The 24,640-nt window shown below is 31.7% G+C and overlaps 6 protein-coding genes across 7 annotated transcripts; 3 read left to right on the top strand and 3 right to left on the bottom strand.

The window, feature by feature from the left end:
* The first annotated feature begins 55 nt into the window (after positions 1–55).
* LOC658505 (large ribosomal subunit protein uL30m) lies at positions 56–868 on the top strand. Its single transcript, XM_964888.4, has 2 exons — positions 56–331; positions 376–868. Exons 1-2 carry the CDS (start codon positions 210–212, stop codon positions 794–796), a joined length of 543 nt encoding a protein of 180 aa, XP_969981.1. The 5' UTR covers positions 56–209; the 3' UTR covers positions 797–868.
* Positions 632–4,308, top strand: LOC103313355 (cyclin-dependent kinase 2-like). Its single transcript, XM_008196390.3, has 3 exons — positions 632–768; positions 3,574–3,846; positions 3,897–4,308. The coding sequence occupies exons 1-3, from the start codon at positions 766–768 to the stop codon at positions 4,239–4,241; spliced, it is 621 nt and encodes a 206-aa protein (XP_008194612.3). The 5' UTR covers positions 632–765; the 3' UTR covers positions 4,242–4,308.
* LOC107398478 (structural maintenance of chromosomes protein 3) lies at positions 870–1,449 on the bottom strand. The gene has a single exon (XM_015982653.2). It carries the CDS (start codon positions 1,419–1,421, stop codon positions 870–872), a length of 552 nt encoding a protein of 183 aa, XP_015838139.1. The 5' UTR covers positions 1,422–1,449.
* Positions 4,309–6,236: 1,928 nt separating the features above from the next.
* LOC658361 (Cdc2 kinase-like protein) lies at positions 6,237–7,765 on the top strand. The gene is made up of 2 exons (XM_008196360.2): positions 6,237–6,488; positions 6,535–7,765. Exons 1-2 carry the CDS (start codon positions 6,330–6,332, stop codon positions 7,732–7,734), a joined length of 1,359 nt encoding a protein of 452 aa, XP_008194582.2. The 5' UTR covers positions 6,237–6,329; the 3' UTR covers positions 7,735–7,765.
* Positions 7,766–9,636: 1,871 nt separating this feature from the next.
* Positions 9,637–12,029, bottom strand: LOC100142113 (putative malate dehydrogenase 1B). The gene is made up of 5 exons (XM_008196389.3): positions 11,843–12,029; positions 11,587–11,793; positions 11,236–11,540; positions 9,925–10,532; positions 9,637–9,878 (listed from the first exon to the last, which is right to left on the bottom strand). Exons 1-5 carry the CDS (start codon positions 11,975–11,977, stop codon positions 9,688–9,690), a joined length of 1,446 nt encoding a protein of 481 aa, XP_008194611.1. The 5' UTR covers positions 11,978–12,029; the 3' UTR covers positions 9,637–9,687.
* A 121-nt stretch (positions 12,030–12,150) lies between these two features.
* Positions 12,151–24,452, bottom strand: LOC658211 (uncharacterized protein). 2 transcript variants are annotated; one of them, XM_015982644.2, is made up of 7 exons: positions 24,317–24,452; positions 18,483–19,461; positions 13,527–13,628; positions 13,335–13,472; positions 13,124–13,207; positions 12,918–13,074; positions 12,151–12,829 (listed from the first exon to the last, which is right to left on the bottom strand). In XM_015982644.2, the coding sequence occupies exons 1-7, from the start codon at positions 24,326–24,328 to the stop codon at positions 12,643–12,645; spliced, it is 1,659 nt and encodes a 552-aa protein (XP_015838130.1). In that variant the 5' UTR covers positions 24,329–24,452; the 3' UTR covers positions 12,151–12,642. The 2 variants fall into 2 exon arrangements, with proteins under 2 accessions (XP_015838130.1, XP_008194580.1); XM_008196358.3 differs by lacking the exon at positions 24,317–24,452 and adding an exon at positions 22,146–22,300.
* Between the last annotated feature and the right edge of the window lie 188 nt (positions 24,453–24,640).

Genomic DNA, 24,640 nt, shown 5'->3' with positions numbered 1-24,640 from the left:
TAAGAGGGTGTTTAGTGTTTTTTTGGATTTTTATTTTATTAAACGGTTTCAAAGCTGACAACCAAACATACATCTACGCAAATTGAAACGTATTTTGCTAGTGTGAAACTGGCTTCATGTTCGGGTTTCTTCGGAATTTCGAGGAGCTGGTTTGGGGAGCTGTCTTCACACAAATCACCACCTAACCTTAAACTAACTGTCACACAAGAATGGCCAGTTTTCTCAAAAGTATCAACATTTTCCACAATATTCAGCGTTTCTATACCAGAACGCGGCGCTACAATTGGGCCGAAGAAGGGGTTCAGTACCCAGGCTTTAAATACTACCCCAGGTGAGTTTGGAGAAATTGAGGTTATGTGGTGATTGTCTTGTCAGGTACCCCGACTTTAAGGACCCCTCGTACGAGCCATCGAAAGTGTTCCGGGTCCAGCGCATCAAAGCGCTCAAAGGTGTGCCCCACTACGAGAAAAAAATCCTGGCCGAGTTTCACTTAACGGGGAAACAGAGCGACGTTGTCATTGTTAAAAATATCCCCGAAAACAACCAGAGACTATGGAAGGTTAAGCACTTGGTGCAGATTAAACCAGTCACGTTCCCGGACGGCTTCCCCTCCAGCCCTAAGGGGGCTGTCCTGAAAGAAAACGGCGAATTGCGAGTCATGAAGACCTTGGAGCCGTCAGAAGAGCGCTTACAACTGGCGGAGAATTTCAAGACAAAGGCTGAGCGCATGGATGGGGACACCCTCCGTAGAGACTCCCGGAGGAAATGGTTAGATGCCTGGGACACGACTTTGTAAATCCTACCATTTATTATTAATAGCTAAGTCATACAACTTTAACTTGAGTTAAAAACAAATATTTGAAACTTATTTAGCCATGTGTTTGGTCATCTTCGACGAAATCCCTGGCCACTTCCCTCGTCACGCACTCCACATGACTCACTTTATTCCTGAACTTAACCCCGTAAAACTTGTGGGCATGTTCCAACAATTCGGGCCTGAACGTTGTAGTGATAAACTGGGCTTCGCTCGACAATTCGTGGATCATATTCGCCACAGCTTTCCTATGCTGGGCGTCTAAAGCTTGATCAATTTCGTCAAATAGGTAGAACGGGGCAGGGTCACACTTTTGGATGGCGAAGATCAGGCCTAGGGCCACTAGCGACTTTTGCCCCCCTGACAACTGGTTCATTTCCTTCATCTCGGCGTCGGATTCCGTAAACGAGACCTTAATCCCGATCCCACTGAACTGATCCGAGTTTGTGTCTTCCGGGCCCACATCCTTGCCCTCCTCATTATCGACTGTCTTCAGCACCAGCTTAGCCTTACCGGCAGGCACCAGTTTTTTGAAAACTTCCGAAAAGTACTTCGAGACTTGCTTGAAAGTGAACTGGATGGCCTCTAATTTGCGCTGTTCCAACATTGCGATCAGTTCTTTGATTTTTTCGCCACTAAAACATGTATAATTCGGAAATAAAATTAACTAGACGCCCTCTGGTGATGACTTTTGAACTATGTCGAAAACAGTAAAAAAAATTTCGTAATGCCATATTTAACTGACATTTAATGAATTGTTCAACAATTTTGCGTGTATAGTGTTAATTACTTACAATGGAAAGAATTACTTTTAAAGTACGTGGTGGTAAATACTAGCGTTGACTAAATTCTAACAATTATAAACATTTCATTATTTTCCAAAATCATTTAAAGTCCATCGCTTTTTTTCAAAATGTTAATTTTAAAGATTCTGCTAAAAAACTGCTAACAAATATGAAGCTTAATTGGGTTTTGGTTAATTTATTCGTTTTTTACTCGGTTTTAATTAATGCTTATTTTTTATTTATTTCTATTACCTGTTTCAAAACTATAAAAACGCCAATTAATTAATAATATTTGAAAATCACGTAAAAATTACTGAAATAAAAAGAGTTGAAATCTCCTCTTTTCGTCAGGTTCGAAAATTTTAAAACAGTTATTTTTTGTAGGTTTTTAAGATATTTTATTTACTTATTTTTCAGTTTTAAATTTTATAGATTTGCATTATTTGCAAATTTCTTTTGAAGTTAAAAAAAACGAAATTAAAACGAAAATATCAAATTTAATTTTGGGGTTTTAAAAAAAATCAATTCATAATTAATTTTTCTCTATACGAGTGAATTTTTTTCAGAATGTTTCTACACTTTCTCATAATAATATAGTGTTCTAAGCAACGAGTATTTAAGGCAAGAATATAAAAATTACGAGTATCTTGAGAGCAATTGAATGCGAACTACATACACTATTTTTTCTACGATCGAATTGTTCATAATAAAATTATTATAAATATTTTCAAAATGTTAGACAACTGTTATAGGCTAATAATTACTGTCTTGTTGCGTTTCCATTGGTCACAAGTTGTCCCGTGGTTAAATGATACTGCATTCTGATTGGTTACAAAATTAATATTCATCAGGACACAGACATTTAACGAATCAGTAGAATAAGAGTAGAAAAAGTTAAATAATATTAAGTCACAGCAAAAAATATTATTTCTTATGTCACTCTGAAACGATGTTTAAATAATAATAATAATAAATGGCCTTTATTAAATAATAATTAAAAAACAAACAGATGAGAAGGCCATTAATAAATAAATTATAGTTAATTATGAAAAATATAATTTTTTTTTCTATTTGAACTACTGAAATGATTCTCTACAATTCTCTGAACAAGGAAGTCGCCAATTTTGAGACAATAAAAATATTTAAGCTGGTTATTTAACAACAAAAAAACATTGTCAGTGTTTTAAAAACAAAAAAATTTAAAAGGAAAAAAAATCTTTTGCATTCAATTTAATTAAACAAAGCATAACCTTATTTTTTTAATGTTTTCAAATGTTTTAATGTTTTTAGACCTTATTCAACACGTATTTAGTCATAATACTATCAAAAGAGCACAGTTTGTATTTTTTATTAATTTTTAAAACTAAAGGTATAAAAGTGATTATTTTTTTGTTTTTATTATTTTCCTAATAATAGCATGCCGTTAAAAAAATGTTATTACCTATGACATATTTTTTGGGATACTCTGTATAATTAAAAATAAAGTATAAATAAAATCTCCAAAAAAAACATCACGAATGAAATTATTAATTTTTTCAATTTTTATAAAAAAGCGTCGGCCAATAAGTTAAATAACATGTTAATCGAAAATAAATAATTTCTAGTGTTATTTTTAAACAACTATGCTTGAATGATTTTTTCGGGCAAAAAAAATCGAAATAAATAATTATTTTAATTTGGGGGCTAGCGACTTGTTAACGAATTTTTATCACAAAACCACACTTAAGCATCGCTTAACAATTAATTAATTTCAATTATAAGGAGTTGTAGAAAAATTCTGAAAAAAATACAGGATTGCTTTTACAATATCGCTAGTTTTACCTTGCTTAACTTTAAATTGCCAAAGTTGTTGCACTAGAGGGCGCAATTCGATTTAGTTTCAAGTGCACCTTTTCATGACCCAGCTTTCACTGATAATTCGTTTACGATTGCAAGCGCCTGTGTCACCGATAACTCAATAAAGAATTGTTTCAGAACTACATGAAACAATTATGCGAAGGCCTTTCCTATTTACACACCCAGCGCATCCTTCACCGTGATATCAAGCCCCAAAACTTGCTAGTCGATAAAGAAGGCCACATCAAAATCGCCGACTTTGGCCTCTCTCGCTGTTTTTCCATACCAACAAAACCGTACACCCACGAAGTGGTGACAATGTGGTACAGAGCGCCTGAACTGCTCCTAGGTTCCAAGCTGTACACCAATGGGATCGACGTGTGGAGTCTTGGGTGTGTTATGGTAGAAATGGTACAAACGCATTTGTTATAAGTGTTGTGAATTTATAGACAGTGTTTCAGTTGTTAAAACGTGCCCTTTTCCCCGGTGACTCAGAAATCGACCAAATGTTCAAAATTTTCAAAACTCTGGGAACGCCAAATGAGGAAATGTGGCCGGGGGTGTCGTCACTGCCGGCCTATGAGGTCTGGTTCCCGCAGTGGAAGCCATGCGAGCTTAACACTCAAATTAAATTCAACGATTCGGAGGAAGAAGAGTTTCTTAAATTGTTGTTGGTTTATGATCCGTTTGTGCGAAAGTCGGCCAAAGATTTGCTAAGTCTGCCCTATATCAAGAGAGCCAAGCTCACGACGCCTGATATGAAGCCGTTTCCTGACGAAGAGGAGGACTCTGAACGTACAAATTAAATTGTTGCAATTTATGCAATGTTCCCATAATGTGACATTATTTTTTTTTATTAAAATTGTTCGGTTACGTTTGAGTTTTTATACAAAATCACACTCGACACCGGCTCGTGACACTAACTTTTAATCATACGCACTGTTGGGTACAGTCCCCAAAATCTTCGAAAAAACGTAAATTGGTAAGTAATAGAAACTTCTATGTTTCCACAATAATGTTTTTTTTTCTTGACTAATAAATTATGACAATTATAAACATTTCATCATTTTCCAATTTCATTTAAAGTCTATCGTTTTTTTTTCAAAATTCCAATACAGCGTCATTTTTTATTTGTTGACTGTAATAAATTATAACAATTGTTTTATAAAACTTCTACATTTTTCACATTTATTTAGAGTCTATTCTGTTCTTTCTCAAAATTCCACTATAGCGTCATTTTTTATTTTGTTGACTGTAATAAATTATAACAATTATAAACATTTCATTATTTTCCAAAATCATTTAAAGTCTATCGTTTTTTTTCAAAATTCCAATACAGCATCATTTTTTATTTTATTGACTGTAATGAATTATAACAATTATTTTATAAAACTTCTACATTTTTCACATTTATTTAAAGTCTATTCTGTTCTTTTTCAAAATTCCACCATAGCGTCATTTTTTATTTTGTTGACTGTTCATTATTTTCCAAAATCATTTAAAGTCTATAGTTTTTTTTTCAAAATTCCAATACAGCATCATTTTTTATTTTATTGACTGTAATGAATTATAATAATTATTTTATAAAACTTCTACATTTTTCACATTTATTTAAAGTCTATTCTGTTCTTTTTCAAAATTCCACTATAGCGTCATTTTTTATTTTGTTGACTGTAATAAATTATAACAATTATAAACTTTTCATTATTTTCCAAAATCATTTAAAGTCTATCGTTTTTTTTTTCAAAATTCCAATACAGCATCATTTTTTATTTTATTGGCTGTAATGAATTATAACAATTATTTTATAAAACTTCTACATTTTTCACATTTATTTAAAGTCTATTCTGTTCTTTTTCAAAATTCCACTATAGCGTCATTTTTTGTTTTGTTGACTGTAATAAATTATAACAATTATAAACATTTCATTATTTTTCAAAATCATTTAAAGTCTATCGTTTTTTTTTTCAAAACTCCAATACAGCATCATTTTTTATTTTATTGACTGTAATGAATTATAACAATTATTTTATAAAACTTCTACATTTTTCACATTTATTTAAAGTCTATTCTGTTCTTTTTCAAAATTCCACTATAGCGTCATTTTTTATTTTGTTGACTGTTCATTATTTTCCAAAATCATTTAAAGTCTATAGTTTTTTTTTCAAAATACGTAAAGGCGCTAAATTGTAAACGTAAGAGCACATACAAATAAAGGGAAAATACATTTTGTTTTGAGAGAAAAAGAGATGAACGTAAAGGTGAAACATAACTTCAAACTTTAGCGTTGAATCCTTAGATGACTTACTTCTTAAATTAAAAAAAAATTAAACGATTATATTTAATTTATCTCAAAAATTTTTTAGTTAACTGAGTGTGTCTAGTAAAGTCTCGAAAAACATTGTTAATAAAAATCATGGCCACTGCGAATCCAGTAAGATTTGTGTACGTCCACTATTTTTGACTAGAAAATACACAAATTTGGTGATTTTTAGAGAAATTATGTCCATTTTCGGTCAAAAACGTGCTGAAAGTCACAAAATAGGTAAAAACAATTTTAAAATTGTAGAATCAACTTATACGCCCGGTATCTTTTGATGAAATCTGGTGAAAAATTAGAGAATTAAATTGAAAAAAAGTGGAAGAAAATGTTTTCTTAAGCTAGTTCGTCAACTTTTGAACTGAAAGTATTTTCGTTTTAGGTGAATTATTGCAATTATATAGTTTGTAATGTTGATTTATTTAAAAAGTTTGTGTTAAAATATCTGCAAACTCTACACAACTTGATTGCGCCACTACATAATGGGTTGCATACCCAATATGTCAATATTTTGACAGTTTTAAAATGTGAGGTTCTATCAACAAGTCAAAGTGTTTTTGGTGTTTTGCCTTCAATGGAATGTTTTATTAGCTCCAAAAACGTGGTCAAGTTGTGCCGTATTTGCCTCACATCTTCAAACAACCTACTATCATTGGACTCTCCAGTCACTGGAAACAACAACGATTTCGCAAACTCCATACACCACCTCATTGAAACCGTAACTTTGGAAAAAGTACGTAAGAAAAAGGCACTTTTACACTCTTTCATTATATGTTCAGGTCATAGATGACACACTACTACCATCGAAAATTTGCCCAATATGTCTCAGCTACTTGAAAATAGCGTTCGAATTTCAAACACAGTTCAAAAAGTCGCAGGAAATTTTGCACAAAACGCTAAAAATTGAGGTACCACCTAGAAATAACAACACGTCGGTGGTGCAACAACCTGTGTCCACACCCACTGTTGAATTAATCTGTGGTGAGAGTAAATTCGATTTGAACGATATTATCATAATTGAGGAGAATCAAGCCGACCGGACGTCTTTCCAAGGCTTTTTGAGTAACTTAGGTACGGAAATATCGGCCTCATTCCTTGGCGAAAGCCACAAAAATGTTCAAATTCCCGAACCAGTTGAAAACGACGTAGTTATATTACCAATAAAACACGAACAAAAAATAGCAGACGTGGAACAAGATGTGCTTGATATCAGTCGCTTGAGCGTAACAAAAGTGGCCGAAGAGAGCAAAGTTATAATAAAAAACAATAACAAAGTCGTAAAAACACTGTACGAGTGTCAGACGTGTAAAAAAATTCTTCCAAATCGGCAACAATTAAACTTTCACTTTTCAACCCATGCAAAGCGAACGTGTTACGTTTGTGACAAATGTGGACACATTGCCAAGACACGGTCTGCCTTCCGCCACCATTTAGCCAAACACAGTGGGGTTGTGTTCAAGTGCGAGTATTGCGGGAAGTGCTTTGACGGTAAATCGCACTTTAAAATCCACGTGGAAGCGCACAAAAACAACCGGCCGTTTTTGTGCAACGTCTGTGGGAAAACCTTCAATTACAACACGTCGCTCATCTACCACATGAGGATCCACACAGGGGAGAAGAAGTACGTTTGCAGCTTCTGTGGCTTGAGATACCGTATGGGGACGACGTTGAAAAGGCATGTGAGGACGCATACGAAAGAGCGACCGTTTGGGTGTCAATACTGTGTTAAGAGGTTTTCCTCGAAGAATGAATTAGTTAATCATGAGATGGTGCATCTTGGGATACGACCGTATCAGTGTAAATATTGTGAGAGGTGTTTTACTAAATCGGTTAATTTGGATACGCATTATTTGACACATTCGGGGCCGCATGAGTGTCAGTATTGTGTTAAGACGTTTCTTGAAATTCGGTTTTTGAAGATGCATCTGAAGAGGGTGCATAAGGAGTTGGAAGTTATGACTGACGAAGTGGAAAATTAAGTCTTGTACGCATAAAATGTTTTTTTAATTTTTCCGTTGTTTATTTTAATCCCTTCCTATGGAAAATGATCCGGGGAATCGATTGGCGTCGAGAAAATCGCCAAATTCCCAATAGTTTTTTAGTTACGAATTTTTTTAAATTTTACCAATTTTTGCATTTATCTGCAATTTGCTCAAAAACTATTAGTCGGAGAACAATAATTTTTTTTGGAAAAAATAGATAATTCAAAGAGCTTTCCAACGATAATAAACTTCATGGGGTTATCTCTGATAGTTCCGGAGCTATTGCTCAACAAATGTTCCGGGTACCCAAAATCGACAAAAATTGCGACGAAAATTGAAAAAATCAAACATCAAAAAATCGAACATATGGACTTTTTTTGGACTTTTAACAACTCTAGAGAGTTGTAAAGGCATATATAAATACGAAAAAGTATGATAAAACGAATTTAAAAAATTTTTTTATTTTTTTATTTTCTGAAGGTATGTGTATTACTCAGGAAATTTTAGCAAAAAAAAATAAATTTTTTAAATCTCATGAAAAGTTCGTATAATACGGAAAATGAGCCGCTGAATTCAATGGAACAAACCGCATTGCTCTACGACTTTTAGTTTTTGAGTTATGAATTTTTTTGTTGGATAAAATTTTCCACTATAACAAATGGCTACCCTAAATTTAGGCAAAAAAATTTAAATTTTTAATTCTTGTGAAAAATCGATATAATACGTAAAATGAGCCGTAGAATTCAATCGAACAAACCGCAATGCTCTACGACTTTTAGTTTTTTTTTTATGATTTTTTTTTGTGTAAAACTTTGATCGCCTCTGTAGCCGGAACCGTTGCCCGGAGCGGCTCCGGGTTTGGACGAAAAAATAGAGAAAAATAAGCGCTATCAGATGGTTTTTTGTTCGTTGCTCTAAGTCTTACAGTTTCCGAGAAAAACGCAAAAAAAGGTTTCCATTTTCACTTTTTTTCAATTTTCGATCGCCAATTACGGCGAAACTATTAAAGATATCGAGCAACGGAAAAATGGAGGATAACCGGAATAAAAAACTCTACAAAATGGCATAAGACTCAAGGCGATATCTCGCAAAAAATTTTCAATTTTCAAACGCCGATTACGGCCAAACTAAAAGAGCTAGGAGAAAACGCTTTTTTAGATCGGAAAGAGCACATCAAAATCTATAAGATAGTATTGGTTTTATTTGATTTTGAGACACTTTAAAAATTGAACGATTTCAAAGGGGGGGTGTTAACTTTTTTATTTTTTTTTTATTTTCTCATTTACGGCTAAACGATTCTAAAAATTGGAACTATTTTGATTCACACCAATGCAAAATGATCCGGGGAATCGATTGGCATCAAGAAAATTGCCAAATTCCCAATAGTTTTTTAGTTATGAATTTTTTAAAATTTTATCAATTTTTGCATTTATCAGCAATTTGCTCGAAAACTATTAGCCGGAGAACAATAATTTTTTTTGAAAACAATAGATAATTTAAAGAGATTTCCAACGATAATACACTTCGTGGGGTTATCTCTAACAGTTCCGGAGCTATTGCTCGATAAATGTTCGGCGTGCCCGAAATCGACCAAAATCGCGACAAAAATTGACAAAATCAAACATCAAAAAATCGGACATATGGACTTTTTGTGGACTTTTAACAACTTTAGTGGGTTGTTAAGGCATATAGAAGTCCATAAAAATATATTAAAATGCGTTTAAAAAAAATAATAAAAAAAATTGCTTAATGAAAACTTCGTTGAAATATGTTTCAACTTGAAAATTTCTTCTTGAGTTTTAATTTTCGAGCTGTTTTATTTATTTTAACTTTTATAACTCATAATTGAAATTTTCTTGAAAAACGTGATTTTTGTTCAAGTTCTAATTAAAGAAAACATTTTTTTTAGATTTTTTGTACTGTTTAATTTGTTTTAACTCCAATCAAAGTTCAATCTGTGTGTGTGAATCTCTGGCCAAGCCCGTATTTCTTAAGAGTATTGTCAATGTGTAAAGAAATTGCTTGAATTTTTGCTTTGGTTGTTTCACGTAATGGAAGATTAGGAATTGGTGTCCACACCCTATTTTCGTTGAGTAAAACTGGTTGAGAGACGCAAATACCTCTAGGGAATCCAAAAGTGCCTAGAATTTTCTGCGTTAAATATTTTTTTTATATAGGTATTTTTACCTTTGGAATAGATCCCCAACGAAATTATATCATCATTTATCTCTTTGGCGTACCATCTTTTCAACAAACTCCCCAGAGCTCTAACTTTCGGCAAAATCGGTTCTCTCCCAAGCAACTTTTTTTCCTTTTCCTTCCTATTTTCAATCTCTTCGTAAAGATCATCTTCAGTCTTGATCAAATGTTCCAAAAACCTAATCTCAGGTTGTATTACACCTTTAGGTAATTTGGAAGTAGCTTTAGCTTTGAGTGCCCTTTTGAACGGTCTATAAACGTTAGTTTTGATACATGTAGCTTGTATGGGAATGTAGGACATGAGTCCACAAAAACCCCAAACTGGTGGACACCAGAAATTCTCCACATATTCATTTACTTTTTCAGCCATTTGGCTAATAATACTAATAGCTTCATCCGTTGTTACTGCAACAATGTTTGTTAGTCTTATGGTAGTGCAATATTCCATAAGAACTGAAGCGTTAAAGCAAACAGGACCGTGGTGATTTAGGACGATTCTCAGGCTACGTTTCGCGAAATGGTTCACATCGTCAGCGAGCAGGACCATGCTTTTGCGGCAGCGGTCCAGCCACAAGTCTATATCTTCTCCAGACTTTCTACAAACATTTAGATAGGTAATAGCTAAGAGAAAAAAGAGAAGAGCTAAAGAAGAAAATAGCTAGAGAAGAGAAGAATTAGTTAAAAAATGGGGAGCTAGAGAAAATAAGAGGTGGAGGAAAGAGGAGCTAGAGAAGAGAAAAGCTAGAAAAAGAGGAGCTCGTGAAGTGTAGAGCTTGAGAAGAGAAGAATTAGAAAAAGAAAATATCTACAGAACAGCTGTAGAAGAGAAAGCTATAAAAAAAGAGAAGCACTAGGAAAGAGAAGGTAAGAGCTAGAGAAGAAAATAGAGTAAAAGGAGTAAAATTAAAGAAAAAAAAAGAGTTAGAGAAAACTTCTGACAGAGAAGAGCCAGAAAAAGAAAAGAACTAGAGAAGAGTTAAAGAAAGATAAGAGTTGAGCTAGATAATAGCTTGAGAAAGAGAAGAGAAGAAAAAAGCTAGAGAAGATAAGAAAAGAGCTAGGAAAGAGGAGAGAAGAGCTATAGAAATAGAAGAGAAGAACCGGAGAATGATAAAAGCTACAAAAAAAGAAGAGCTTTTGGAAGAGCTATAGAAGAGAAGAAAAAATCTGTAGAACAAAAAATCTAGAGAAGAAGATAAAGAAGAGAATCTTATTAAGAAAATTTCTGATTTTTTCGATTTCTTTGCAACAAAATTTTTCTGAGTTATATTTTTTCAATTTTTCACGTATTTTTCTAACCTGCTGTAATCTTGTACAATGATAAGCAAATCGCAGTTGCTGATGGCTTCCTCTTGGCTCAGAACAATGTGTAAGTTTTGAGGAACGCATTTAAGTGTATCTCTAATTTCGTCAATCACCTCCAACATTACATCTTCCTCATCCGGATCGTCCAATCGCTGATCGTACAGTTTTATTTCAAGTAAAGTCTCTTGACCTTCATCGAAACATTGTTGTAACTCGTAGATATGTGGTTGCAGAACTGAACTGTTACTACAACCAATAATGCTAATAGTATGAACTTGACATTCTTGTTTCAACGATGCCTAAATTTACAGTAACGTTAAATCATAATTTTAAGCGAAATGTTACAATAAGTAAATTATCAGCCATGATTTTCTTCAAATCGTCTTTACTCATCCGTGACTGGAATCCGTAATAGTCGTACAAGTACTCCCAAAATTCTCCAAGTCCTCCAATGAGGTACTTTTTCCCTCCCATTCTACTGATTTCCTTCCAAATGACGGGGCTTTTTGTCTGGTGCCAGTTGTTTTCACTGTTTAGTTGGTCCAAGTAGATCTGCAAAGGCATGGTTGAGGTTTTTGGGTTTGGGTTTTCATTTTGAGACCATCCATTCGTTTTCTGTTTTTATCACAGAGTGGTACACAAAATGGGGGAGATTTCGGGTCAAGTAATCAGCTACGTGGAGGGCGTGGGTGGTATTAGGGCAGTCGTTTTTGCCCGTGATGACAAAGTACGACATTTTGACAATCTTGGGACAGCTTTCAAAATTTTCAGCTGAAAGCTCGGCCAAAATATATTTTTCGATATTTTTCTCAGAGTCACCCTGTATAAAAAACGGCCAACGAAAGGTTTATTTTGACTTTTTTTTTCAAAATTTAATTGGGAGAGGGAAGAATAAATTAAAAAAAAAACAAGACTTTGTTCTTTTATTATTTAATATATTACAATTTACACCTAATCTAATAATAATTCGGTACTGCATTCCAGAAAACATTGAAAATTGTACGTAAATCTGTAAATCCAATAAAGTCGAGTTCAAGATTTTTTAAGTGATGGGAAAGAAATTTTTTGTTAGATTTACCGACTTTGACAATGTTCACTATTTTCAATGGACCACAAAACCCATAAAACTTTTGTGTTTTAATTAAAACTACAACAGCAACAGAAATCTATTTACAAAAACATTTTTTAAATGAATCACATTAATTACGTTTGCATTGCTGGTAAATTGTCAATTTACTTGGTTCAATTTTTTGTTCATTTAAAATAAAATATACGTATATATCAACACAGTTCTGCACAGCCTAATAAATTAAAACGTCAACCCTTGAATGAAATTAATATGTACAAAAAAAAATTCATTAACCGCCCGGTATTTTAATACTTTAGTATCACACTGTAGTTTCATTTCTCCATCTCAAAAGCTGGATTATTAAGGCCAGCTTTCCTGATACCGTTCAGGACCGGACTTCCGATTTGTGCCTCTTTGGGGGCCGTCGACGAGATGACATCCTGCAGAATGGAGTCCACAGGCCCGGATTCGGCCGAATTGGCCCGTTTGGCGTCCTTTTTGTGCTGGACGTACATCCAACTAGGGGAAATAAATAATTTTTTAATTGTCAGACAATTGTGGGATTGTAGAAAAAATAGCGTATGTAACACGAGTACAAAATATTTACCCGAAAATAAGTACTGCAGGTACTGTAAGTATGCCGCCAAGTATGAAAAATGCCCCCGGCATTACATTGATGGTGGCGGCGTATGTGGCACTGTACATTGGGCCGTAGACCAGGGGCATTAAAGCCTCGCAAGCTCCAAACAAGGAATTGACTTTTCCTGAAACGAATCAAGTTATTGTGGACTTATTTGCACTTTATTTAGTTACCAAGTTCATCAGGTGGTACTAATTTGGACGCGATCGACCTCATGGCAATAAAAGACGTTCCATTGAGTATTTCGACAATTGCGCCTGCAACAAATATTAATTGGATGTTAAGTGACCTTTACTAAATGAACAGGAAGCACCAGGAGTCATTAATAGCACCTATCAGTGGTGTAATTGACGTTTGAAGGTTTTTCAGCAATTATTTACTTACCCAAATAGAAAACCAAGGATGTTTTCGCAAAACCGTAAACGAAGCTTGATAAGATTTTGCTCATTGAGGAGTAAATGCCAATGATGGCATCGTCGATTTTTAGAACGTGGCTGAAAACGCCCACGGAAATTGAAGTTCCTGGAGGAACACAGGGATTATTCTTGGGGAAAAATGGGTTAAAAAAATTTTTACCAATTAAGTTCGTCACCATGCTGTAGGTTGAGAAAATGCTAAAGTCCACTTCGTCCCAATTGAAGCGGTATCTTGTGAATAGATAGGTCACGTTCATCTCACCTGGAAGATATTGTTGATGATATTTATTTCTTAAGGTCATTGTTTACGGAAATGAACCAACGAACGTGTTAATAACTGCACTTTACTGTTAGATTGTTCAAACATTTTGTAATTTTCTAAAAAAAACACGACAAAAGTGTGTTTTTTTCTGAACCAGAAGTACCCAACACACAAAACCCATATTTTTGTAATACATATATTTTTTTAAATCCTGAAACAGGTTGATTTTATTTTTTTAAATGCTACATTTTGACGTCATAGTTACATTTATATTGTCATTCGTTTTTTGGTTGTGACGTCATTCTTATTTTTTATGACAATCGACATTTCTTCCTTGATTTTCCTAGTTAAATAACTACGTATTATTATTATTTTTATTATTATTTATTTATCTATATATTATTATTATTATTTTTATTATTATTGTTATCTTTGGCTTTCTGGTATATGAAAAAAAATTAAATATAAATTACAAAGTCAAAAAATATTGGCAATTAAACGCAAGCTATGAATTAGCGTTACTTTTGGATCAGTCTCTACAATATTGCAACTTTTGAATGGAAGTCCGTGACCCGTTTAGAGGAACACTGCAAAGTTACATAAATTCGATTATTGCCATTTTCATTTTCTCTAATAGAATTACAAATGAGTGTCCGATTAATGATATGTTACGTAACGATCCGACATATCTGACAAGAATTAATCGTTAATCATAATCACACCGTAGCAATTTGCATACTTTTACATTAATTTACGGTTCAACTAAGAATTTTAAATATGCTAATGAACTTACGGTTTCGGCAATTAACAATGCAATAAGGAACGAAACTACATAAAAAACATACACTGAAATAATCATTATGGAATTTTGCAACTGCATATAACAGGAAATTTTTTCTCAATATCAGCAAGATTCAATTTTTTTGCATAATTTTCGTAATTTATTTTCCTTTTTTTTTCTAATAATAAATATATGTTATTTTGAAAAGTGAAGGTTGCGTTTGGCACGATAGATTATTATTGCAGAAACGGTTTCCTTGAGCCTCATATCAAGCTTCTTGTTTCAGTGAAGGCTTCCTGCCCAGCCTTTCTTTCTTTCTCAGTACTTTAAAGCAGTTTAAAAACTAAACTTTGGCTGGGAACAAGCTGTAGTTTACACAGTTTATTTTTCAGTCCAAAAACACCGTTTAGGGAATCCCCGGTTTTTTTTCATAAAAACATTATTTGGCAATTTTGCGATTTTCAAGGTTCAGGGTTTTGACATTTTATTTATAGTTACATTATTATTTATCATCAAATATTGCTTACACATGCAAATAAAATTTTCTCTGTTCTTCTGTTTAGTTTTGATTTACCTTGTACCTACTTTTTATTTATAAATAAATAAAAAATGAAACATCCTCAGATTACTAGTTGTTAGTAAATACCTACAATTGGGTTAAAAATTATAATTTTATTTACAAAAATGTCACAGCGTTGGTTTAAATTTGAGTGAACATCGATGTCAATGTTACGTGTCAACGTAATTAAATCTTTGCAAAGAAAAAAGAAATGAATGCGAAGGTTAATGAAACAAAAAGTGGGTACTTATTTACATTAAAACCCACAAAACAACACATTTTTAACCAATTGTTAGCGAATGTGGAAAATTGCGGTGATTTAACCTTTGTAACAAATCCGCATTGATGCTAAATAAAAATACAGTGTGTTGCAATATCTTTTTCATCATTTGCGTTTTGAATTTTTTCACATAAACAACGATTAATGAGACACTCGGTATCAGTGAATTTTTGTTTAATTCACCCTGTACTGTTTTGGCCCTATTTCCTAATTTATTTAACTCAAGTCATAATGGTTCAGGAAGTTAATTAGTTTTTTGAAAAAAAAAATTTAATTAATTAATATTTTAATATATTTAATTAATTACTAAAGGAAATTTCAGAAAATTTTTGGGAAAGTTTACTTAGAAAAAAAAACATAATATTTATTAATTGCTCATTTTTCTATGGTTATTATTTTTTGAGATACAGTAAAAAATCCCGGCATTTAAGGAGACTTAAAATAAGATGAATGACTTAAATTTAAAATTAAAAAAAATTTTTGAACATTTTGTAGAAAAAATTCGTATTGAACTCGTTTCAATTGTGTAGTTGCTCATTTTTCTATGGTTATTATTTTTTGAGATACAGTAAAAAATCCCGACATTTAAGGAGACTTAAAATAAGATGAATGACTTAAATTTAAAATTAAAAAAAATTTTTGAACATTTTGTAGAAAAAATTCGTATTGAACTCGTTTCAATTGTGTAGTTGCTCATTTTTCTATGGTTATTATTTTTTGAGATACAGTAAAAAATCCCGGCATTTAAGGAGACTTAAAATAAGATGAATGACTTAAATTTAAAATTAAAAAAAAATTTTGAACATTTTGTAGAAAAAATTCGTATTGAACTCGTTTCAATTGTGTAGTTGCTCATTTTTCTATGGTTATTATTTTTTGAGATACAGTAAAAAATCCCGGCATTTAAGGAGACTTAAAATAAAATGAATGACCTAAATTTAAAAATAAAAAAATTTTTTGAACATTTTGTAGAAAAAATTCGTATTGAACTCGTTTCAATTGTGTAGTTGTTCATTTTTCTATGGTCATTATTTTTTGAGATACAGTAAAAAATCCCGGCATTTAAGGAGACTTAAAATAAGATGAATGACTTAAATTTAAAATAAAAAAAAATTTTTGAACATTTTGTAGAAAAAATTCGTATTGAACTCGTTTCAATTGTGTAGTTGCTCATTTTTCTATGGTTATTATTTTTTGAGATACAGTAAAAAATCCTGGCATTTAAGGAGACTTAAAATAAGATGAATGACTTAAATTTAAAATTAAAAAAAATTTTTGAACATTTTGTAGAAAAAATTCGTATTGAACTCGTTTCAATTGTGTAGTTGCTCATTTTTCTATGGTTATTATTTTTTGAGATTCAGTAAAAAATCCCGGCATTTAAGGAGACTTAAAATAAGATGAATGACTTAAATTTAAAATTAAAAAAAAAATTTTGAACATTTTGTAGAAAAAATTCGTATTGAACTCGTTTCAATTGTGTAGTTGCTCATTTTTCTATGGTTATTATTTTTTGAGATACAGTAAAAAATCCCGGCATTTAAGGAGACTTAAAATAAGATGAATGACTTAAATTTAAAATAAAAAAAAATTTTTGAACATTTTGTAGAAAAAATTCGTATTGAACTCGTTTCAATTGTGTAGTTGCTCATTTTTCTATGGTTATTATTTTTTGAGATACAGTAAAAAATCCCGGCATTTAAGGAGACTTAAAATAAGATGAATGACTTAAATTTAAAATTAAAAAAAAAATTTGAACATTTTGTAGAAAAAATTCGTATTGAACTCGTTTCAATTGTGTAGTTGCTCATTTTTCTATGGTTATTATTTTTTGAGATACAGTAAAAAATCCCGGCATTTAAGGAGACTTAAAATAAGATGAATGACTTAAATTTAAAATAAAAAAAAATTTTTGAACATTTTGTAGAAAAAATTCGTATTGAACTCGTTTCAATTGTGTAGTTGCTCATTTTTCTATGGTTATTATTTTTTGAGATACAGTAAAAAATCCCGGCATTTAAGGAGACTTAAAATAAGATGAATGACTTAAATTTAAAATTAAAAAAAAAATTTGAACATTTTGTAGAAAAAATTCGTATTGAACTCGTTTCAATTGTGTAGTTGCTCATTTTTCTATGGTTATTATTTTTTGAGATACAGTAAAAAATCCCGGCATTTAAGGAGACTTAAAATAAGATGAATGACTTAAATTTAAAATAAAAAAAAATTTTTGAACATTTTGTAGAAAAAATTCGTATTGAACTCGTTTCAATTGTGTAGTTGCTCATTTTTCTATGGTTATTATTTTTTGAGATACAGTAAAAAATCCAGGCATTTAAGGAGGCTTAAAATAAGATGAATGACTTAAATTTAAAATTAAAAATTTTTTTGAACATTTTGTAGAAAAAATTCGTATTGAACTCGTTTCAATTGTGTAGTTGCTTATTTTTCTATGGTTATTATTTTTTGAGATACAGTAAAAAATCCCGGCATTTAAGGAGACTTAAAATAAGATGAATGACTTAAATTTAAAATTAAAAAAAAATTTGAACATTTTGTAGAAAAAATTCGTATTGAACTCGTTTCAATTGTGTAGTTGCTCATTTTTCTATGGTTATTATTTTTTGAGATACAGTAAAAAATCCCGGCATTTAAGGAGACTTAAAATAAGATGAATGACTTAAATTTAAAATAAAAAAAAATTTTTGAACATTTTGTAGAAAAAATTCGTATTGAACTCGTTTCAATTGTGTAGTTGCTCATTTTTCTATGGTTATTATTTTTTGAGATACAGTAAAAAATCCAGGCATTTAAGGAGGCTTAAAATAAGATGAATGACTTAAATTTAAAATTAAAAAATTTTTTGAACATTTTGTAGAAAAAATTCGTATTGAACTCGTTTCAATTGTGTAGTTGCTTATTTTTCTATGGTTATTATTTTTTGAGATACAGTAAAAAATCCCGGCATTTAAAGAGACTTAAAATAAGATGAATGACTTAAATTTAAAATTAAAAAATTTTTTTGAACATTTTGTAGAAAAAATTCGTGTTGAACTCGTTTCAATTGTGTAGTTGCTCATTTTTCTATGGTGATTATTTTTTGAGATACAGTTAAAAAGCCCGGCATTTAAGGAGACTTAAAATAAGATGAATGACTTAAATTTAAAATTAAAAAAAAATTTTGAACATTTTGTAGAAAAAATTCGTATTGAACCTATTTCATTTGTAACTTACCATGCAAGGGCCCAATGACCACCATAACCACCAGCATCAGCAGCATGACTTTCTTCCTGCGATTATTCTCTCCTTCTTTAAACGCTACTCTGAACGTCTCCCACAAATGCCTCACATCAAAGAAATCCCTCAGAAAGGCACACGGTTTACTTTCCAGCGTCGGCACATCGACTTTTTTCGCCTCTTTAAACCTCGTAATCCCATAATACAACGCCATCACATACATCACAGCCGAAACCGAAAAAACCCCATAAAACCCAATCTTCTTATACAAAACCCCGCTCAGCGCCAGCCCAATGGGCACTCCCAGCGAGCAGAAAACGTTCACAATCCCGATCCTCAACGTGCGCATTTCCAGCGTTGTAACATCAGCAATGTAACTAAAAACACCCATGAACATTGTAAACCAGCCCCCGGTGAGTGCCGGAAAGAGACCTTCGATGAACCCGGCGACTTCCATGGGCAGTTCGTAGAAGAAAAACGTGCATACCATCAGACCCAGCACGGTACACAGCTCCCCAACGATGGGCAAAAGCATGCAGGGCTTGCGCTGGCCCCAGCGGTCGCTCCACGAGCCCACGAACATGATGAGGAAGGCCGGGAGCGCGCTCTGGAGCATGGTCTTCCACACACCCATGGAGGCGACCAGCTGCTGGACGGCTTGCTCTTCACTGGTGTAGTTTGCGGTGTTGCGGACGCTCAAAGCGTCGCAAACTTCGGGAGAATAAGCTAAATTTACGCGACAGGCTTTTTCTAAGTTTAAGTTCTGGGTGGCTAAGCTTGCGAATACACTGGGGATTATGTAGCAAGCTAGCATGGGTTCGACTGTGATGTTTTCAGTGAGGAAGATGTAGCGTTCTTTCCAGCTCATGTCGCTTATTTTGAGTTCTTTTACTTCGGGTTTTGATGGCTTTTCGGAGGCGGGTTTTTTGGCCGGGGTCGGTTTACTAGCTTTTGCCATTTTGCTGTGCTGGAGGATCTGGAAAAAATGTTTTTTTACCAAAAACTTCTTAAACACGTAATTGTTTGATAAAATTTTTAATTAATTTAATGAGTTTAATGAAAGATTTCGATTCTATTTTTTAGTAGTAGAGAACTTCGAATAAATTACTCAAAATTTTCAAAAATAACTTTAGTGTATACATTTTTGGAGCGAAAAGCTTATTTTAACATTGTATCTAATTTGTTACTTTATTTTAAACATAAGGTAGTAATATCAATTCTCTGATAGATAAAAAAACAACAAACAATTAAAATTTGTATTAATTAAAGAAGGAACTATGTTTTCCAAATGGTAAATATACATATTTTTTACAGTTCTTCCTATACTTGCTATAGATAATGTTATTGGTCATTTTTTTTTAAATGTTATATTTTTACATTTGTGACGACTTTCGTTTTTGAGTTGTTACGTTAGTTTTAATTTTTTAAATGACAACCGACTTTCTTGTTCACTATTTTGGATAAAAGGCACAAGTCTTTAACATTCTCTGGTAATAAAAAAATAATTAGAAAAATGAAACTAAAAATAAAAAAAAATATTTAACAAAATAAGAAAACATTGACAGATATAAAAGGTTGTATCTTTTTGATTTTGTCTTATTTTGTACGAAAAAAAAAATATTACCCCAGTTTGGGGTACAAATTACATTGACTAAGTTTAAAAGAAGGAAATATGAGCTTTGGTTGCTTAAAATTATTCAGAGTCGAATATTAAAAAAAAAATAAAGAAGCTTCTTAAAAATCAAAATTTTTAAGTGGCATGAAAGATTTTTTTTAATGTCTTTTTTAAAACATACCTAAGATTTAACATTTAGGTGTCAATTAATTCTAAAGCGTGAAAAAAAAATCTGATATTTATTTAAAACGTTTACACCTCATAATACCTACCAAAAAATCAGAAACCGCATACGTTTTGTATAAAATGTGGTCTAGATTCTCTGTTAGATTTGTGTAAAAAAATATTTGTAAACATTTTAAGTCAAATATTAATTTTATAAGCAAAAACATGTACATGACCAAAGTCTTACTTATTTATTCAAGGACCCACATTGCCATCGCAAGAAATTAATTTTTTTGTTTGTTTACAGTAAGTACGACATAATAATGGGGTTATTATGAGCATTACACATAGAAATATTACATTTATTGTTATAAGAACAAAAAAACTGATCTAAGTAAAATCGAAAAATAAAAATAAACTAAATAAATAAAATAAAATAAAATAAAACAACTATATCAATCTTTTTGTGGCACTTTGTATATACAGGGTAACTCAAAACAAAAATTTTAAGAGATGAAACTAGAAGTAAAACAAGAAAAATTACTTATTGTGTCTGAATTTTAGTAAATAGGTATTTTAAAATATGAGGGATTTTATTCGCTTGATAAATTCAAATTTGGTCGATGACCTCGAACTTGACCACAAAAAATTGTAAACAAATATCGCTGAGATTATCTCATAAACATTTTTTAGAAAATGCAAAATGTAAGCAAAAATAGGCACAAAACTATTGATTTTTGAACAATCGAGTTACATTTATTGGAATCACCCTGTATTATTTTTGCTTCGATAAAAGGGTGGGAATATAGTTTTTTTATTTTTTTTATTATTATTTATCAATTATTACAGTCTATTAATTTTTATTATTTTTATTTATTTATCTTTTATTATTAGTTTTTTACTGTTTTTTTTCTAATGTTCCAATATATTTAAGGAATCAAGGCAGGGGAACTACATGGTAATAACAATGAAAATGCAAATCGCACCTAGCGAAGCGAATATCGCAGCAAAATACCTTAAAATTTTCCTACTTCTAACACAATAGGCTTAATTGTCTTACATAAGAAATAAGAAAATGTTTACCAAGTCCTGCTGAATTTATTGACCTTGAGTAACATGGGTTAGCATGTTTTCAGGTTTTGTCTGAAGAGTAGGTACAGTTAATAATTTCATTCTAACAAGGAAATAAATTAGCACTGCTCACATAAAATTCAACCTTCTTGTGGTTAAAATTATGCATTTTATTGCAGATAAAAAATCGCTGAAGTAATTTAATTTCACAGATTTTTGGACCCTAACAGGATCTCATTATGTAACAGCATTCAATTAAATTCGCCTAAATTTGGATGTTACGCTTATTAGGTTTAATTCCCACAACAAAGTCCTGATTGTCACATTTTGTCAAATTCAAGGATTTGTTGGCAATTCCGAAACAATGCTCCTAATTTTGTTAAAAACGTAAAACCCAAGCTTATCTTTACGGTTGCTTACAAAATGATTGAATAATTTTCTATGGCATTGGATGGGAAGAATCTCTATAATAAAGTTGCAATTATTCAAAATTATACAATTAACCTTCGCCAATATTTAATTACTCGGATCACGGAATAATTTTGATTTTATGTTGAGTGAAAGTGTTTTGAATTATTTTCCGTGCGGGGATTTCTCTTTACTGTGTTATTTTGTACTTTAAACTACTTGCTATTTTATCGCGATGATAAATGGACGAGTTGTTTTCGAAATGTTGAATAAAAATGCAAAAAGTTGGGATTCCATTTCAGTCAGCTGCAAAACCGGGGCAATATACAGTAAATTGTGGAAATGAATTAAAGAAACCAGTTTTGATCCTAGAAGAGAAGCTTGAACTAATTGGCACTGACCTTAAATTTTTTACACAAAAATCACAAAAAAAATTGGCACCGAAAGTTTTAAAGTTCCATCACTGTGTTACACTTTCGCTGGCCGGAAAGAACTGACCGGAGTTATCAATGATTGACAAATTCAAATGGATTTCTAAATCCGGGGGCTACTATGTTGTTAAACAGTCCCACTATCGCAGGACTGCGTCAGGTGCCCCACCACAAAATCATGCAGGTGTTATTCAATCAAAATGCCATAACATTCACCAAGGAAGAAATGCACCCAAATTATCAGCGGTTTTAATTAAACGACATTTTCCTGCTTCTTGGTCAATTAGATTTAACAATTTCATTCGTATTTTTTTTTTCTTCAAATAGCAGAAAAAATGCAAGTATTTAATAAAAATACATATATTTTTGTAAATTTACATATCTATTTAGTGAAGTTGAAGTTGCTTGATTACGTTAACCGTTTCGTATTTTCTGCAAGTGTACAGACTGAGAGTTTATTCAATTATAGTAATTTTCCTAATAAATTAAATTAAACGGTAAACAGTTTCGCTAATAAACAGAGAAAGTAAAGTGTGGCAGAGGCACCAGTAAAATAAACAAAACGGTTGATTTTGGTTTTATTTATACATTTTTTAATTATGCTTCTTTGTATTAATTATTTTGTACTTGGTAGAAAGTGGAAATTTAAATTCTAATCTAAATAATAAAGTACATGAGAACCCAACAAAAAATACTATTTTATTTTCTGTTGTACCATTAAAAAAAATCGAAAAAAAAATTGTGTAGTTAATCACTTTCAAAATATCGATTTCAAGAAATAGCGACAAAAAACTTATGTAGGTTACCTACGTCAAAAACTCAACTCTCATTCAAAATGTAGTCAGATTAACCTTTGAAATCGGTAAATTAAAACCAGTTTCTTTCGAAACTAACACTAAAGAATATCAGTACTTTATTATCAGAATAATTCAACCAATTAATATTCAGCTGTGACTAAATTTTTATTTCAGTTATTTACTTCAGTATTTTCGTATGAAAAACGCACAAAAGGGAAATATACAGACTAAAGCAAAAATAACGCACAAAATTTATGAGTCATTTTTCAAAAAAATTCTCGAACTGGTGGTTTTTATTTTTTTAATGCGAATGTACACTTTTGATTACTATTTTAGATAGTATATAATTATAATTAAAAAAAATTCAAACCAATTGCTATATCGATATCAAAAGTAAACCATTAAGTACGAGCTGTATACACTATTTTTTCTACGATTCGACTGGAAATAAAAGTTATTTAAAAAAAAAAAAATTTGAACAATGTGACATTGGGACACTTATTTTGCGACTTTTGACTTAAAATATACGTATTGTCCTTTTAATTTTGCTAATTTTTTCATTATTGCTCCAAATTTTGTGAAAAAAAGTGTGTCTTCCTTGTGCGTAAACGGACCTATCATATTTATCACACTTCATGGAAATGTAACTGAAAGAAAATTTTTCGAGAATTACATTCACGAAGAAAGTAGGTTGTTACTCAGACGGGTTCTTTGTAGTTGCGGTACTACTGTCATAAAAATAGAAAAAAATTGAGAACGGTGATACTGGTTTTCCATTAACAATTAAAAAATTCTACTAATAACGGTTTTCGATTACACATTGTTCGCAAATACGCTATTTGATAAAAATATTGTTTAAAATACAAAATTATGTCCACAATGTATTGTATTTGGGTTTACCTAACATTTTCTACAAATTTGCTACAACAGATTAAATTTTTTCAATACTGACATTGATAAATTAACAATTTTTATCCAAGGTTGTATGAGTTGCAAACTCACTTTAAAAAATTATGACACAATAAGCAAAAACAAACCAGCGTTTGTATTAAATTTTTCCATTTTTATTTGGCGGAAAAAATACAGGGTGGCCCATCCCAGCCTAGTTATTTTGCAAACATTATTTAGGGCACATTTTAGGAAAATATTTTTGATTATACAAAGTGTTCCAAAAAACACAAACTCAAGTTCCAGGGCTGTCTTATGCAACGAGCGTATGCGAGTGTTATTCAAAATATTTTTTGTTGGAACATTTTAATTTAAAACACGTTGCTATCGGAGAATAGTGTTTATAACAAAAAAAAGTTTTTTTGAAATTAAATTTTTTCTACAAAAAAATCTTACCTCGTACGTCATTTCGCGCGTTTTTTCGAACAATTTCAAAATCACCAATAAATTTGCCACTTAATCTAATCCATTGAGTTACTGGCAGCAATGTGAACTGGCTTGGAATTACCGTGTATGTGTTATATTTGCAGCAGTGCAGAATACAGAGATGAAGACATTTAATTAAGTTTCATGGTCCCGTAGATTAGCTCTCTTCCGATGATGTTTACTCTTATTTCTCTCGAGTTTTAATGAGAGGAAGCGATTATCTCGCATTCTCCAAATTTCCATATTTTAGACTCACTTAAGCCCAACCGGCCAAATTAAAACATGAAGACAATA

The sequence above is a fragment of the Tribolium castaneum genome, chromosome 7 (assembly GCF_031307605.1).
Source record: "Tribolium castaneum strain GA2 chromosome 7, icTriCast1.1, whole genome shotgun sequence".
Taxonomy (NCBI): domain Eukaryota; kingdom Metazoa; phylum Arthropoda; class Insecta; order Coleoptera; family Tenebrionidae; genus Tribolium; species Tribolium castaneum.
Note: the sequence above shows the minus strand (reverse complement) of the source record. Positions and strands in the feature narration are given on the sequence as shown.

Coding starts and splice junctions, on each gene's coding strand:
- LOC658505 (XM_964888.4), top strand. CDS start 210: ATGGCCAGTTTTCTCAAAAGTATCAACATTTTCCACAATATTCAGCGT. Junction 332..375: donor GGCTTTAAATACTACCCCAG/GTGAGTTTGGAG, acceptor TTGTCTTGTCAG/GTACCCCGACTTTAAGGACC.
- LOC107398478 (XM_015982653.2), bottom strand. CDS start 1,421: ATGTTGGAACAGCGCAAATTAGAGGCCATCCAGTTCACTTTCAAGCAA.
- LOC100142113 (XM_008196389.3), bottom strand. CDS start 11,977: ATGTCGTACTTTGTCATCACGGGCAAAAACGACTGCCCTAATACCACC. Junction 11,794..11,842: donor AAACAGAAAACGAATGGATG/GTCTCAAAATGA, acceptor ATGCCTTTGCAG/ATCTACTTGGACCAACTAAA. Junction 10,533..11,235: donor ATTGTACAAGATTACAGCAG/GTTAGAAAAATA, acceptor AAATGTTTGTAG/AAAGTCTGGAGAAGATATAG.
- LOC103313355 (XM_008196390.3), top strand. Junction 3,847..3,896: donor GGTGTGTTATGGTAGAAATG/GTACAAACGCAT, acceptor ACAGTGTTTCAG/TTGTTAAAACGTGCCCTTTT.
- LOC658211 (XM_015982644.2), bottom strand. Junction 13,208..13,334: donor ATCCTTGGTTTTCTATTTGG/GTAAGTAAATAA, acceptor TATTTGTTGCAG/GCGCAATTGTCGAAATACTC. Junction 13,075..13,123: donor AGTACCACCTGATGAACTTG/GTAACTAAATAA, acceptor GATTCGTTTCAG/GAAAAGTCAATTCCTTGTTT.
- LOC658361 (XM_008196360.2), top strand. CDS start 6,330: ATGGAATGTTTTATTAGCTCCAAAAACGTGGTCAAGTTGTGCCGTATT. Junction 6,489..6,534: donor AAACCGTAACTTTGGAAAAA/GTACGTAAGAAA, acceptor TTATATGTTCAG/GTCATAGATGACACACTACT.